This window comes from Caretta caretta, chromosome 10 (assembly GCF_965140235.1).
Source record: "Caretta caretta isolate rCarCar2 chromosome 10, rCarCar1.hap1, whole genome shotgun sequence".
In the NCBI taxonomy this organism is placed as follows: domain Eukaryota; kingdom Metazoa; phylum Chordata; order Testudines; family Cheloniidae; genus Caretta; species Caretta caretta.
This window is the reverse complement of record NC_134215.1, coordinates 81248872-81264274: the sequence shown is the minus strand read 5'-3', so window position 1 is coordinate 81264274 and position 15403 is coordinate 81248872. Positions and strand designations below refer to the sequence as shown.

Below are 15403 nucleotides of genomic sequence, written 5' to 3'. Positions count from 1 at the left end.
CGGGTTTCCAGACCATTCACAAAGAAGTGAAACACATTGTTCAGGTGGCCAGGCAAGTGGGTGGTGATCGCTTCGTCGACACCCTTGAGGAAGAAATTGAAGAATTAATTGAGGGCCATAGAGAAACGGCCTAACGAAGAATCAGAGGAACTGATAAAATCATCTACAGAAGACGAAGATGACAACGACGAACAGGAAGAGCCAGCAAGTTGGAATCTTCATAAATTTGCTGAAGTGTTCCAATCAGCAAAACACTTGAATGATTTAATTGCTGAATACGATCCCTCTATGGAACGAAGCCTCAAAATCACACGGAGTATTACGGACGATTTGAGACCATATCAAGAAATGTTTGAGTAGCTCAAGAGACAACAGCGACAGTTGCCAATCACCATGTTTTTCAAGGAAAAACAACCAGCAGCAGATGAGCCTACGCAATCAACTCCTCGAGCTGAACCAGAGCCAACCACTTTGTCTACGACTCGCTCTCCATCACCCAAGCTCTCCATCACCTCCGTCTCCTGGATCGACATCAAGCCCTGATGACCCCCTGTAACTACCACCCGTAATTAAAAAGACAGTACTGTAAAATTATATTTTGCATATATACTCTTTTATATACTGTACATTACTGTATACATATTACTGTACAGGGTTGTATACACAAAACCATGTACAGTATACTGTACTTTATAGGCAATTTAAGGGATTTTCGAGGGTAATTTTTACTATATGCGATTTTCGCCTTACGCGCTGACTTTAGAACCTAACCCCCGCGTAAGATGCGACTCTACTGTATAAGAATTGGGATTTATTACAGAACTATGCTTTTGAGGGTTTGCTGTAAAGCCTCATCATTAGGCTTGGCAGAATTAAGTTTGAATTTTTTTAAATAGTTTCAACAGGTAATATTTTTAAGCTTTTAATTTTTTTTATTGATTTAAATTTTCAGTTATGAAAAATTATTAATGGGAGGTCAGACAATTATTGAATCTCAATGTCTCCTGACATTAAAAGTCAAAGCTTTACATACAAATTGCCCTCATCACATGTCAAAATACAGAAAGTAAATATCCTTAAATCATCAAAGTATCCCCTTTTTGCTATTCATTCACTAGTCCATTTGTAACAAGCCTAATTCAAAAAATTTTAAATGACTGGATTTTGACTCAAGTTATCAAGCAGCATTTTTCTTTCTTTGCCTGTCTGTGACTTTGATGATCATTGATAGAAATATATTTTTGTTGCTTTGTGTATGTGCAGTGAAATTGATGTTTACTGACATTCACCAATAAAAATCTAGTCCTTCCAAGCCTACTCATGATCAATATTCATTGCTAGAACACATTTAATTAGAGATTATACTAATCATCTTAAATCAGGTGCATCGTCTAATGCAGATGCTTTCTTGACTTTGCAACATCTAACATTGCTAAAAATCAACCGTGTCCCATACACTGCTGAGCTGGGACCAGACATCTCCTGTTCTCATAAAAAAAACAAAAAACAAAAAAACCACAAGCCTAGAGGCAGCCCCCTTGGGGCCAGAAGGGATGTTGTAAATCCCTTCAAGTCTCAATGCTACAGACAATATAAGCATAATCTTTTTTATTAACTGCAGGGCTGTGGAAAAGCTAAACAAGAGTTGTGCACTGGAAATGCTCTGAAGGAAAAATGAGAGAATCTGCAATTGAATAGAGCAATGGCAGGGAATAATAATTCCACTACTCTGTACTGTGGAGTCTGCTATTTTGAGTTCTCAAAAAGAGCACAGCTAATGTAAAGCACTAGCCCTGTAGATTTGAGGTTTACAAGTCCAATGTCGCTTTGTGAATATACTGTCCCTGCACTGGTACAGCTCACTACTGCAAAGTATATGGTATATTACAAGTCCAGAGAAGATAAACAGTTGATTGAATAGCTACTGTATAGCCCTCTAACATTGGCTGTCTGTCACAGAAAACATAGCACCAGGATTCAGAGTAGCAGCCATGTTAGTCTGTATTTGCAAAAAGAAAAGGAGGACTTGTGGCACCTTAGAGACTAACCAATTTATTTGAGCATAAGCTTTCGTGAGCTACAGCTCACTTCATCGGATGCATACTGTGTCATGAAAGCTCATGCTCAAATAAATTGGTTAGTCTCTAAGGTGCCACAAGTCCTCCTTTTCTTTTTGCAAATACAGACTAACACAGCTGTTACTCTGAAATCTGTCTAAATGGAATGTCTTCAATTGTGGGTGAAGTAATCAGCATTCCAGTTTCCAATCAATGATACCCATCTTACAGGCATAAAAACTTTTAACAACACTAATGTTTAAAATCAAGTTTATACAAGTTAAGAAGGAAGGTACTGTACATCTGGGGTTAGGCTTGAGTTATGAGAGATTCCAAGTATCGGTTACAAGGTTCACAAGATACATTCATAGCACATAACCAGAATAGACCCAAACTGGGGTGCGGGAGTTTTTAAAGCATTAGTGAATAAGTGATCTCAGGTATGCCACCCACAGAACGTATTTAGAGTCCAAGTCAGTACTGGCGTCACGAATAGGTACATGGGTGGGGTGCGTCCCTTGATGCTTCAGGGAAGGAAGTGGGTTATTTCTGTGACCGGCAGTCTTGTTTGCTCTATATTAGAAGATATTTTAACAGTCTGGAGCTACACTCTGAGGAAACAAGAGACTTACATCTATTGCCTTCTTTTGTTCTTGACAACAGAAAAAATGGCTGGTAAATTCCATTTGCCTACCTGGTAATCACATTAATTAGTGAATTGGCTACCTACAATATTTGAGTACAAAGGGTGTAACTCTATTTTGGGTATGACAAACAAAAGATCTGTGCCTTTTCGAGAATTTATGTAACCGAGTAATTACTCTGAAAAGGAATAAGTGAAACCTAAATAAATTAGGGTGCACAGAACTCAAGGAAAGTCTTTGACCAGTACCAGAGACTGACAACAAGTTCCATTTGTGAGAATCGGGGAGCTATTTGAATCCCAATTAAAGTCTCCAGGCTGGTCTCATCGTGGGAAGTGCAGGGATGAAATCAAAAAATTCCTATTCACCTATAAAAGGTCCAAGGAATAAAAGAAACCAAAAGATAACAGTGCAGGCTGTATTTCAAACAGGAGAAATCACAAGGAAGGTACATCAGCCATTTGAAGACAAAGCAAGTGGTCTGGAAGACTAACACACTTTGAGGGTGGGGAAGGACTTCCTTGCAACAATGAAGGAGATACCTGAATATTTGGGGCAAACATCCATCAAAATAACTGAAGACATAAACTAAAACTACCATGTACCCAATAACATAAAACAAACATTTTATTTTATTAAAGTAGAGAAATTAATACACAGACTTTTTCTATACGGTAGTTAGTGGCACAGTGATTGTCAAGGAAGGCAGGTCCTCAATTGTATTTACATTTAGAAATACCTATTTGTAAACCAATTACTTAAAGTCTTTTTAAAGTGTTATTTTTTTTTAAGCTGAATCAAGTGTTTACATCTGCCAATTGCTAAACCAGTGGGTTTTTCCTCACTGACATAAAAAAGCATTAGTGTGCGTTCTTCTTATATTTGTGGCTTTTTTTCAAAATGCCCCCATACCGCCTGTAGCCAGTTCTGCTAAAGACTAGACAATTACTATTTACCCTGCACTATAAGAAGAAACCAAAAGAACTGGTTCTGACATGCATGCCAGGAGTCCTACTGAAATCAATGGGACCACGTAAGCACTTAAAGTTAAAAAAGTGCTTTGCTGAACCAGGGATCCAGAACAGGAACACAAATTGCTATGTGCTGCTCTGTAAGACTCCAAATTACCCTAGTCAGCTACACAAATATGTTATAGATTCGCAAAAAGAAAAGGAGTACTTGTGGCACCTTAGAGACTAACCAATTTATTTGAGCATGAGCTTTCGTGAGCTACAGCTCACTTCATCAGATCTGTATAAGTTTCTTCATGCAGTTGATAGATTTCCACTCCATACGGCTAAATGCAGTGCCTTGCATAATGACAGGTTTCAGAGGAACAGCCGTGTTAGTCTGTATTCGCAAAAAGAAAAGGAGTACTTGTGGCACCTTAGAGACTAACCAATTTATTTGAGCTCACGAAAGCTCATGCTCAAATAAATTGGTTAGTCTCTAAGGTGCCACAAGTACTCCTTTTCTTTTTGCGAATACAGACTAACACGGCTGTTCCTCTGAAACATGTTATAGATTATAACCACAAGACATTTTAAATACAAAAGTTTGCAGATCTTTCATAGTTAGTAAATTTAAGTCCAGAATGGACCATTATGATTATTTAATCTGATTTCCTACATAACACAGACCATAGAATTATTTATGTATTTGCTGAGCCCAAGTTTTTGTTGAACTTTCCGGTTTAACCACCTGCTTTTAGTTGTTCAGACTTCCTTATTTTTTAAGTTCCCTTTTCTAAAGCTTCGAGCCACAGTGAGCTTGTTTTTTGCCCATTACTTCCAATGAGGATGTTGAACTTATTTATACTGGAGGCAACAGTACTTAGTGTCTTAACTATAGTTACTATTTGAACCAATCTATGGGTATTACTTAAGATGACGTGTCTCCTCTTGTGCACTATAGAACAAGTTGTTCCAAGAGGCAACAATTTCTTGTATCTAGAAATATTGGTTCTCTAAATCATGTTTTTATTTAACATTTAAGCCAGTTTATATGCTAGAAGCTGAAGCCCCCACCCCCCGCCGCCCCTTTATTACTGAAGAGATATTCTAAATACAGAATTAACAACATTATAGCCTTACCTAGACTAGTTGGTTTTATCAGTTCATCCAGCAAGTCATAAAAAGGTAATTTCTGAAGCTTTATGTCTGGATGGACAGGGTGGAGCGCAGCTGTTAGGTGGGGAAGTTCCAGTTCATGTTTAGGTCCCAGAAGAGAAACAGGAAGCAATGGTGACGTTGCAGGGTGGCCATCATAAGTAAGCTGTGGAATGGTAGATGGAGACAAAGTTGCTGGCATGGAAGTTGAGTGTACGCTGGGGAGAGACAAGTCTGCAGGTGTCATGATTTTCTGAGGGAACCTCCGCCTATAGAGTTCTTTAATTTTCATTTGGACAGCAGGGCTGCAGCCGGCTTTTAACAAATGCAGTGCTTTTGTGAGAAGTTCGTGTTTGCGTCCGTGCTTGTTCCTCCCCGCGTATCCCAGAAGTACTTGCAGCTCAGAAACTCTAAGGCTCATAACCATTTGCTTGAAGACAAACAAAATTCATAAATATTAGTATTACAGTTACCACCTCTGCAGTGTTAATACTTTTCTGTTAATCTTTTTTATCACAGCTTATTTAGAACCTGACATTTCTATCCCATCCTTGACTATCTAGAACACAACTTAAAATGGGATTGTGTTTATTGAATACTAGTATCAATCTAGATGTAGACAGTCTGGAACAGCCTTTTTTCTTTAAAAGGTACTGAACTTTGATTTGCTAAGTGTGATCCAAGACCATCACGGCAGGAGTGAAAATTTTAGGAGAAAGCGGACCAGCTTCAAAAAAAGACCAGTGGAGGGGGGGGGGGGGGGGGGAGAGAGGGAAGAAGATTTGTAATGGGAGATACCAGTACATTATTCGTAAGTTTAATATGGTTTTCTTTCAATTGTACATTTCAGTAAATACAGTTATGGTCTAATAAGTTTGGTTCCACTAATATGACCAAAATATTAGGGAGTACTTGAAGGGCAGGACACTAGTTTTAAAACACCATTTTGAATTAGCTTATGCTACATGGAAATGTAGAGTAGTGTTTCCAACAAAAAGAAACGACAGAGCATAAATCCATTCGTAAAAAAAAAAGAGAGAGAAACCATCTCTAAAATTCAGAGCCCATTAACTGACAAGTACCAACTATCACAGTGGTCTATACCAGGGGTCTCAAACTCAAATGACCACGAGGGCCACATGAGGACTAGTACATTGGCCCGAGGGCAGCACCACTGACTCTGCCCCCCTACGCTGCCCCGCCCCCACTCCACCCCTTCCGTGAGGGCCCGCCCCTGCCCTGCCTCTTCCTACCCCTTCCCTGAAATCCCCACCCCAACTCTGCCCCTTTCCTGCCCCCAGGGGGTGCAGGAGGGATGCAGGGTGCGGCAGGGGGCTCAGGGCAGGGGGTCGGGGTGCAGGGTGGGTCAGGGGGTCAGGGTGCAGCATGCGGCTCAGGGTAGGGGGTCGGGGTGGAGGAAGGATGTGGGGTGCAGGTGGGGGCTCAGGGCAGGGGGTTCGGCTGCAGGAGGGGTTCAGGGGCCGGGGCTCGCCTGGCACACACCGGGGGCAAGGCAGGCTCCCAGTGCACGCCAGGCCGGAGCCACTCTAGGTAAATGCTGGGCCCCCCCGCGGGGAGCTGGTGGGCCACAGGAAATAGTCCCACAGGCCGCGTGTTTGAGACCCCTGTTCTATACAAATAAAATAACTTCAGCATAAAGTTTGCAGTGTATTCAATACAGGTATTTGGAAGGATATTTTGTTATCTACCATCTTACTTGACTCCTAGTTTTAGGGATGTACACTGCTGCCTATCACCATAATATTTGAGCACAGTCAAAATATGTTAAAGTCAGAAGAAGAAATTACTAAAGTAGTCAGTTTTCAGAGTACCAGCCGTGTTAGTCTGTATTCACAAAAAGAAAAGGAGTACTTGTGGCACCTTAGAGACTAAATTTCGTGAGCTACAGCTTATGTTCAAATAAATTTGTTAGTCTCTAAGGTGCCACAAGTACTCCTTTTCTTTTTGTAAAGTAGTCAGTGTATTTCTTTTAACCATGAGTTTCTTTTGTCATCACTGTTTTTCACCCCCTTTCTCCACTTCTGCTAGTCAATTTTCAACCCCGCATATCAATCTTACCTCTCCCCCACATCCCTACTAAAAAGACAGAGAACTTGAGTGAAGGCAAAATAAGAAGCTGCTAGCTACGGTGGCTAAGGTAGCTGCAATCAAGGACTAGTATACTCCAAACATGAAAAATCTCACAACATTTCATCAAGGTAACTTTAAATACTATGTTTTTTAAAATGCATTCTGTTTAAGCTGTTTACCTTAAGTGGCTTCTCTAAACAAGAATGAATAATAAAATGTTGTTAACTTTAAAAAATAATATACAAGTACATGTGTTTATGGTCTAGACCATTTAAGTGTTCTGAAGGAGATATCACCTTGGTTTGCCTCAAGATACATTTTCTCTTACCCATTTATATCAAAAGAATTATCTAGTGCTGACTTAGTTTTTGAGGTGGGAGTTTTTACATGCAAAGGAAACCTCCCGTGAGGTGGATAAAAAGACAGCCACGAGAGCCAAATCATTTGACAATGTTTAAATTTGATGATACTGTCATTTTAAAAAGGCACGACAGAACTTAGATCAAGTGGCAAAGAGGAACTAGAGTGTGCATTTGAGGCAAAGGGAGGGGGGAGGGAAATAGCCAAAGGTTTCAAAAATACTTAGAGGGGGTTTTATTTCATTTGGCATCGATAGGACCCTACCAAATTCACAGCTGTGAAAAACAAGTCATGGACCGTGAAATCTGACCTCCCCTGTGACATCTGGCTATTGTAGGGGAGGGGCAGGGCTCAGGGGGTCCCAGCTGGGAGCTCCTACCATGGGCCGGGCTCCAGCTGCTAGTCCGAACCCAGGGTGAGGAGGGACAGGACTTCCTTTTCCCTTGCAGGGGCTGCTCTCAATTCTGGTCAGACCCACCTCCGGGAACCTCCCACATCTGCAGGAAGCTCCAAGGCCAAAACTGTCAGCCCCTGACCTGGGCAGAGAGGCTGCGGGGAAAATCCATCCCCCCATACCCTGCAATCCTCATTTCTGCTCTGCTGCTGGCACTGGCATTGACTTTAGAGCTTGGCATCTGGCCAGCAGCCACTGCTCTCTGGCTGCCCACCTCTGAAGGCAGCACCCTTGCCAGCAGCAGGCAGAAGTAAGGGTGGCAATCCCACAACTCCTCTACAATAGCCTTACAAACCCCCACAACTCCCTTTTGGGTGAGGTTACAACCTAAGTTCCCTCTAAACTGCATGGTTGCCTATTAAGCCCCAGGCATGGGTCCAGGGCTGTGGCCGGGGGAGAGGCGCCCCTACCCGCTGGCCCCAGCGCAGACGTGCCCCAGACTTGCCGTGGCAGGTGGAGAGGAGTCCTTCCCCCAGCCCAGCCGGAGCTGCCAGAGAGAGAAGCTCCTCCCTTGGCCCAGCCCAGCCCCACCAGAGCTGCCCTGACTGGGGAGAGGCACCTCTCCCCAGGCCCCAAGCTGCTACGGCAAGAGAGGGCTGGGAGGAATCCTCTCTCCTGACCGCAGCCCTGGGGTAGCCTGCACCCCAAACCCCTCATTCCCACCCCAGAGCCTACCCCATGTCCCGCACCCTAACCCTCTGTCCCAGCCTGGAGCTCCCTCCCACACTCCGAACCCCTCGGCCCCACCCACCACTATATGAATTTTGTTACAAAATTCATTCCACACATGGATGTAAAAAATTAGAGGGAACAATGGTTACAACACCATGAAATTTCATATGTAAACATTTGAAGCTGTGAAATTCACTATTTTTAAAACCCTATGACCATGAAACAGACCAAAATGAACCATGAATTTGGTAGGGCCCCAGGCATTGACCATCACTGTTAGCTGAATTACTATGAAATTTTCAGATGCCATTTCCAGTCTAAAATTAGCAATTCACTTCTATTTTCCTTTTCATACACTCAAAACATTATATATAGGCTTTATCCTTTCCATATATGATTGTATCCTCTGGTCCCTTTACTCTTGCATAGTCTCTCCTGTTTCCCAAGATGGCTGGCTGAATGAAACCAATGACAAGTGTAGATTGCTTCACTTCTCTTAGGGAAGTGAGAGGACTTTTGTGTAATGAAACTGAGAATCCTCTGTGCATACAGTACTTCCCTACAACCCCAACAGAAACAAAGTCCTAAACAAGGCTCTGGTCAGTTTCTCTTTGGAAGCTCTGCCAATGACTGGGGAAGAGTTCTATTCAGAATAGCAACAGACCAATGAGACACCATTCTGAAGGATTTTCCTGCAGGGGAATTTTGGAAATGCAAGGGGTCATGGGAAATTAAAAGCCCACAGTCCCAAAATGACCACCTGTTTTTTCTTGTATGGAATTTTCTAAAACCCTACCTTTATTATTTGGTATTTCTAATGTCAATTTACAACAATAAATTTCAAGATAATATTCATTGGGTTTGAGGAGTAATTAGGATAAGTTGGGGCCTAAAATAACGGCAATATTTTGTAGCCAGGTAGTATCAGCCTTCTGAGTTTCCACAACCATGGAAACTGCTGTGGAGTCCACTCCTTACCACCATTTGCTGCCTTAGTGTAATGAGAAATCTAAGGTTCCATTTAAAAAGAGACGTTGTCACTTGTGGCTAGGAAGGTAACTTGAGATGCAAAAGGAGTATAAAATGATGCTCTGATGTATTCCGGAACTCTTCAAACCACCAAAACAATAGTTCTGATATGTATACTGCCTCACTAACTTAATGAATTAACTCTGAAACCTAAAATATGGCAAGATTAGAGAGAGCTCTCACTACTTGTTGTTTGAGCAGAAACATGCTTATCCCACAAACCCAACCAATCTTCCCCATCTCCCTAGATGTCAAGAGTCTGAAATGTTCCCTACCCAGTTGCTAAAACCTCCAGCTTCCTGCATGAAATCTTCTACAGTGTGGGTAGGTATTGTCAATATACTAGTCTGTGGTGTACTAAAAACTGAAGGAACGTAATATTTTTTAAAATAGCTACTATACTGATTAAAATGAAGGTATTTAAATATGAAAATGAATTATGTAATTTAAATAAAGTTGTCACAGAATTTCTGTATTTCTGTTAACGTAAGAACGGCCATAGTGGGTCAGACCAATCGTCCATCTAGCCGAGTATCCTGTCTTCCGACAGTGGCCAGAGCCAGATGCTTCAGACAGAATGAACAGAACCGGGCAATTATCAAGTGATCCATCTCCTTTCATTCAGTCCCAGCTTCTGGCAGTCAGAGGTTTAGGGACACCCAGACCATGGGGTTGCAACAGACAAATATGATCCAAGGACCATGCTGCAGAAATTTAGGCCAGTTTGGTGCAGAGTACACATGCTTTGGGCACAGTTGAGAGATCTATGAGTATCTTTTACATGTGCAGTTACTCCATACTCCTAGCTAAAGGGTATTACGGTATTTCTTTATATTGATTTACTCAACTAGAGCAGATGAGCTTTCATAAAAAGAGAGGGTGTCTTAGAACATTTCATTCACTCACAATATACTGTTGACAACTGAGAGGGAAAGTGACATTTAAGTACATCTGAGACACTGAAATACAACATTTAAATCTTCCTTGTGTTTAAAGAGACTCATTTGTTAAGCTGAAGGGTTTAAACAACTATTATAACCATTTCTTCAGTGGCTAGAATCTCTCATAATTCTGCAGTTTTCTTGCTTTGGTAAGAATCTCCAGATTCAGTTCTTGGAAACATTGGGGAAACCCAGACTGGATAAGGAAGTTTTCCAACTAGAGAGACACCCCATGAATAGGAGTTTTCCCCTTAAAGGTTAAACACACAAAATGTGTAGTAAGTACTGATATGATGAAAACATGATCCATAGCATAAACAAACTTCATTAGCCAAAATAAATAACATTCTTCACTGATTTCCTATCCTGAAACCCCTGTACCTGAACCTTATTTTTAAAAAGGTACAGTAACTGGATTACACTGGCAACATTAAGAAGCTAAAAGTGACATTGAGTACACCTGTTTAAGGGAACCCCATCAACCTGGAACTATTTTAAAGTTGATTTTTGAAAGACTAGATTTAAGGTATTTTCTTGCTGATTTTTGTGGTTTTATGATGTTTTCCTATTTTATTGATTTTTTATTTTTATTTTTTTAAATTAAAAAAAAAGTGTCCTCCTTCCCTGTTGTAGCATAAGAGCTACAGGAAAAATATGGGAACTCACTAAGGCCACATCTACACTAGCATTTCATCAACATAGCTCTCAGTTAGGGGTGTGGAGAGGTTTGAGCCCTGACCGACAACTGTGCTGGCAGAATCTCCTAGTATAGATGGAGTTACACCTCCAAAACTGTGCTTTTACTGGTATAGGTTGTTTCGCTTGGGAGGTGAGGAGGTGGAATAAGCTATGCCAGAAAACCCCAGCTTTGCCAGTATAAGCTGCATCCACACTAGGATCCCTTTGCCAGAAAAGCATTCCTAGTGTCGATAAAGTCCACGGTATGCATCCGATGAAGTGAGCTGTAGCTCACGAAAGCTCATGCTCAAATAAATTGGTTAGTCTCTAACGTGCCACAAGTACTCCTTTTCTTTTTGCGAATACAGACTAACACGGCTGTTACTCTGAAAACTATAGTGAGGATACACTGATTATACACCAAGTGCTGTCAAGCATACAAAGTAAACAAATCAGAAAAAATAATTCTCTGATTTTTCCAGCCTCATTACACTTAAATGTTTTGCTAATATGGCTATACAGGCAAAACTCCTTTAGCATAGACAAATTTTAATATCGTACATGTCATAAAGCAGAAACACAAAGGGTCTGGGACAGCTTAAGGGCTGTTCAAAGTGAATATCAAGGTAAGATGATAAACAAGCATTGTAAGGAAAGTGTCTGTTTATTTTGACTCATTAGTCATGACCTTGTAACACTAGAGATTAGAGCTAACCTGAAAATATAAATCTGACATTTCTTGTTTGGCTACATAACAAACAAATTATGCTCCTGTGTAATAGCGTGGAGCATTAGTCATGAAGAAGAATTATCTTACATATAAAAATCTCACCCTGGTCTTCTGGTGCTGTATCTCATGGTTCATTTTTTCACTTTAAGATACAGATGCACTGATGGCCTTGGGCGAGTCATTTAATTTCTGTATCTCAATGTGAGCGATGTGCAGACTAAAACACTTCCAAAAGAACACTCCACAAGTATTATTCAAAATTGCCCTCTTGGTTTTATGACGCTCATGGACTTGTTCCACCCCATCTCTGACATGGCTGCACACATTTATTTCCCTCCCAACAGGAAAGATTTACTTCCATTTGTGCTGCCTCCAGCTCTCTGTCTTCCCCAATCCTTTCCAAACAAGTAACCCCTTTTAAATTAAGCCAGAGTTTTAGCAAACACTGGAAGTAAAGGTTGTACAAGCACCAAAGGCAAAAAGATAACACCTAGGTGCATTTAAGGGCAGGACCAAAGGAAGGTGATTTTTGCTTAAAGCTCCCACATTGGCCCACACTTTCTCATTTCAGTATGGGAAAGACAACCCAGGAAACGAGTATTTCTACATCCACAGTAGTTGGTCAAGTGGCATACTTACAGAAGTCAGGAAGGACACATTAGTCTAGGATGCTGACTAAAAAGTTGTGACCCTACTCAGGAATGTTACTGCATTGGCAGACACTTTTAAATATGTATTTGGATGGGCACCAAACCGCACATTTTGCCTAAAGCCACACAACGACCTTTATGACATTCCACCCATTATTCTAAAAGGTCTTACTCAGTACCGAGGAAGCTGAATACCTTATTCATCTTTTAAAGGAAGTAAATATTTTTTTAAAAAACAGAAAGGAGGGGGAAGGTAGATAAAGACTAAGGGTAGAGTGGAAGCGGGGACAGGGGGGACTAGAACCTTAAAGATGAGCTAGAAGTGACAGGGAAGTAGCGGAAAAAACAACAGAATGAAAAAAAAATGGAAGAGGGAAAAGTTACCATCACTAGAAGAACTTTCTCACCTAAAATCAAAGATTAAAATACCAAAGAATTTTTTAAATTGCCAGTAACAAGTGGCAATAGTTATAAAATGTCTCCAAACCAAGGACGGGGGGGGGGGGGGGGGGAATAGAGAGAGAAGAAGAGTGAGAATACACATGTGTGTCCTGGGGAATCTTCTTTCCCAGAGTTATTTTTTTTTTTAAATGTTAACTTATTCTGTCTCACCCCCTCCCCGCCGCCAACAAAAGCCTCTCCAAAAAACTATAAATCATAGTCGCTGTAGAATTTCTATTGAGTTTCCAACAGGAAATACACAGTTAATAACAGAAAATTATCAGAGCTAACAGCCCTGGTGCTGATTCCAAGGAAATGCAAAGTTTTTCTTTTAAAATATATAACTAATGGAAGTCAGACAAAGTCCCAACGGCACATAAATGGATTTTACAAGTCTCAGAATATGCCACTAATAAGAACTAGAAGCTGAGAAACAAGACATCAGAAATGTGGGACACCTGTATAGACACAAAGTTAAAGACTTTCATTGTATTACTACCTGATCCTGCAAACACTTATGCACATATATAATTTTACTCACTTGGGTAGCTCCACTGACTTACCTGGGACTACTCATGTGCTTAAATGTTTGGAGAACCTGAGCCTGATTTATAAAAGTCCAAGTTATGCTAGCTGTAAGCAGGAACCTCGGACATTATCAGTATATTTATTTAAATAATTAATGAGTTACAAAAACAAAAATAAAAAAGGAAAGCTGACTAATGACCACACTTTGCTCTACTCTGCGCACAGTGTAAGGCACGGGCCAGTCTACACTAAGATTTTGTAAGGGCTTCTATCACAGAGGTATTGAGGGTATGTCTACACTACAATCCTTACTGTTGCTGTGGTATAAGCACTTGCTTCAGCAATGGAAGGGGTTTTTCTGTCTACAGTAAATTGACCTCCTCGAGAGGCAGTAGATAGATTATAGGAAGAATTCTTCCATTGCCCTCCAACATCTACACCAGGGCTCTGGTCGGCTTAACTATGTCTCACAGCGGTGTACATTTTTCACACTCCTGTAGCTAGATCAATCTTTAAGTTTTAGATATAGATGAGGCCTGAATAGATAAGGAGAACTGGCAGCAGTTATTGTTTAGGTGAGCCTTAAGGATTCAGACACATTTAGTGTTAGCAGAGTTCTACAATTGTTTCCCAGACAAATACAGACAGACATTTTTTCTTCTTCTGTGATTCAAGCTATAAACTACTACTCTAAGAAGTTTATAGCATGGTTCTAAAATATGGTTCTAAATGAGGTCCTCAAAAAATTAATCCTTGTTCACAATGAAAACCATACCAAAGGATTAAATCATAGTACAGAAAGGGTCTCCATTAATCTCACTGTACCTACAGCATCCAGCAGCATTAACACATTGTTTCACTGCCAGATAGCTCTTTGACACTAGAAACAAGAGTCTCTCTGGATGTTCTGGTAAAATCTTACGATTGCTGATGACGCAGCTTTGTGACGTTCCTCTCTGGTGTTATCTGGACTGGTGATCTGCTAGGCTTCTCCAATCCTTGACTCTGGGAGCTAGCCTTACCCTGCTCTTCTGTGAGAACCCCACTCCTGGGCTGTTCATGCACAGCCTCTGGCACATAAGCTGCTCCCAGCTACTTGCAACCGAATGACACTAACCAATATCTCCGGTCCCAAACACAATCCTGGGAACCTCCGTCTTGCAGTGTCCAGTTATGCCCGCTGGACGCTGCAGGCTTATATGAATTTGTCAGTTTAACAAAGAAATTGATATGTATCAAGCTTGTTACCCCAGGGGGAGACTCTAACACACTTCAAACCAAACACACTGCTTCAGGAGGAATAAACAAACAAATGTATTAACTATAAAGATTGACTTATAATCACTTAAAATCTGAGCATAACAGGTCAGATTTGGTCAAATGAAATAAAAGCAAAACGCATTCTAAGCTGATCTTAACACTTTCAATGCCCTTACAAACTTAGATGCTCTCACCATAGGCTGGCTGGTTGCCCTTCAGCCAGGCTCTCCCCTTTGATCAGGGCTTCAGTCATTTGGTGGTGATGTCTGTAGATGGAGGTGGAAGAGAGAGGAAGAGTATGGCAAATGTCTCTTCCTTTTATCATAGCCTTTATTGCCTCTTGGCTTTGTCCCCGCCCCTTCATAATCAGGTTAGCATTACTGAGTCTCTCCAAGCAAGATTGAGCAATTCCCCTGGTGTGGCCTCATGCAGGTGAGTCATTGCATTGTAGCTCCTTTGATAGACAATGGCTGTTGATGGATTGTTTGACATCCCGCCCAGGCATTGGTTACTTTCCTTGCTGTTGCCTCTGGTGAGCTAATATCTGGCTGATTCCCCCAAATTACAGCATATTTTAGTGACCACAATACAATACAATTCTCAGAACTTCATATGCATTAATGATATACATATATGGATAGAGAAATGACTTTCAGCAGATCATAACCTTTCCCCTGATACCTTATAAGACACGCTTTATATGTAAGATCACTATTATATGAAAATGAGGAAGGAGGCACGCTCCACCAAGGTATAGAAC

General features: G+C 41.1%; 1 protein-coding gene across 2 annotated transcripts in view; it reads right to left on the bottom strand.

Annotated features, from left to right (window-relative positions):
• The window catches only part of PIAS1 (protein inhibitor of activated STAT 1), a 96058-nt gene that overhangs the window by 51263 nt on the left and 29392 nt on the right, over positions 1-15403 (bottom strand). The window contains exons 1-2 of one of the 2 annotated variants that reach the window (XM_048865814.2): positions 14838-14859; positions 4795-5239 (exon numbers count right to left, since the gene is read on the bottom strand). In XM_048865814.2, the coding sequence (XP_048721771.1) occupies positions 4795-5239; positions 14838-14840 (448 nt within the window). In that variant the 5' untranslated portion in view covers positions 14841-14859. Of the gene's footprint in view, positions 1-4794; positions 5240-14837; positions 14860-15403 lie in introns of those variants that run through there. The other variant, XM_048865813.2, reaches the window with a different exon arrangement.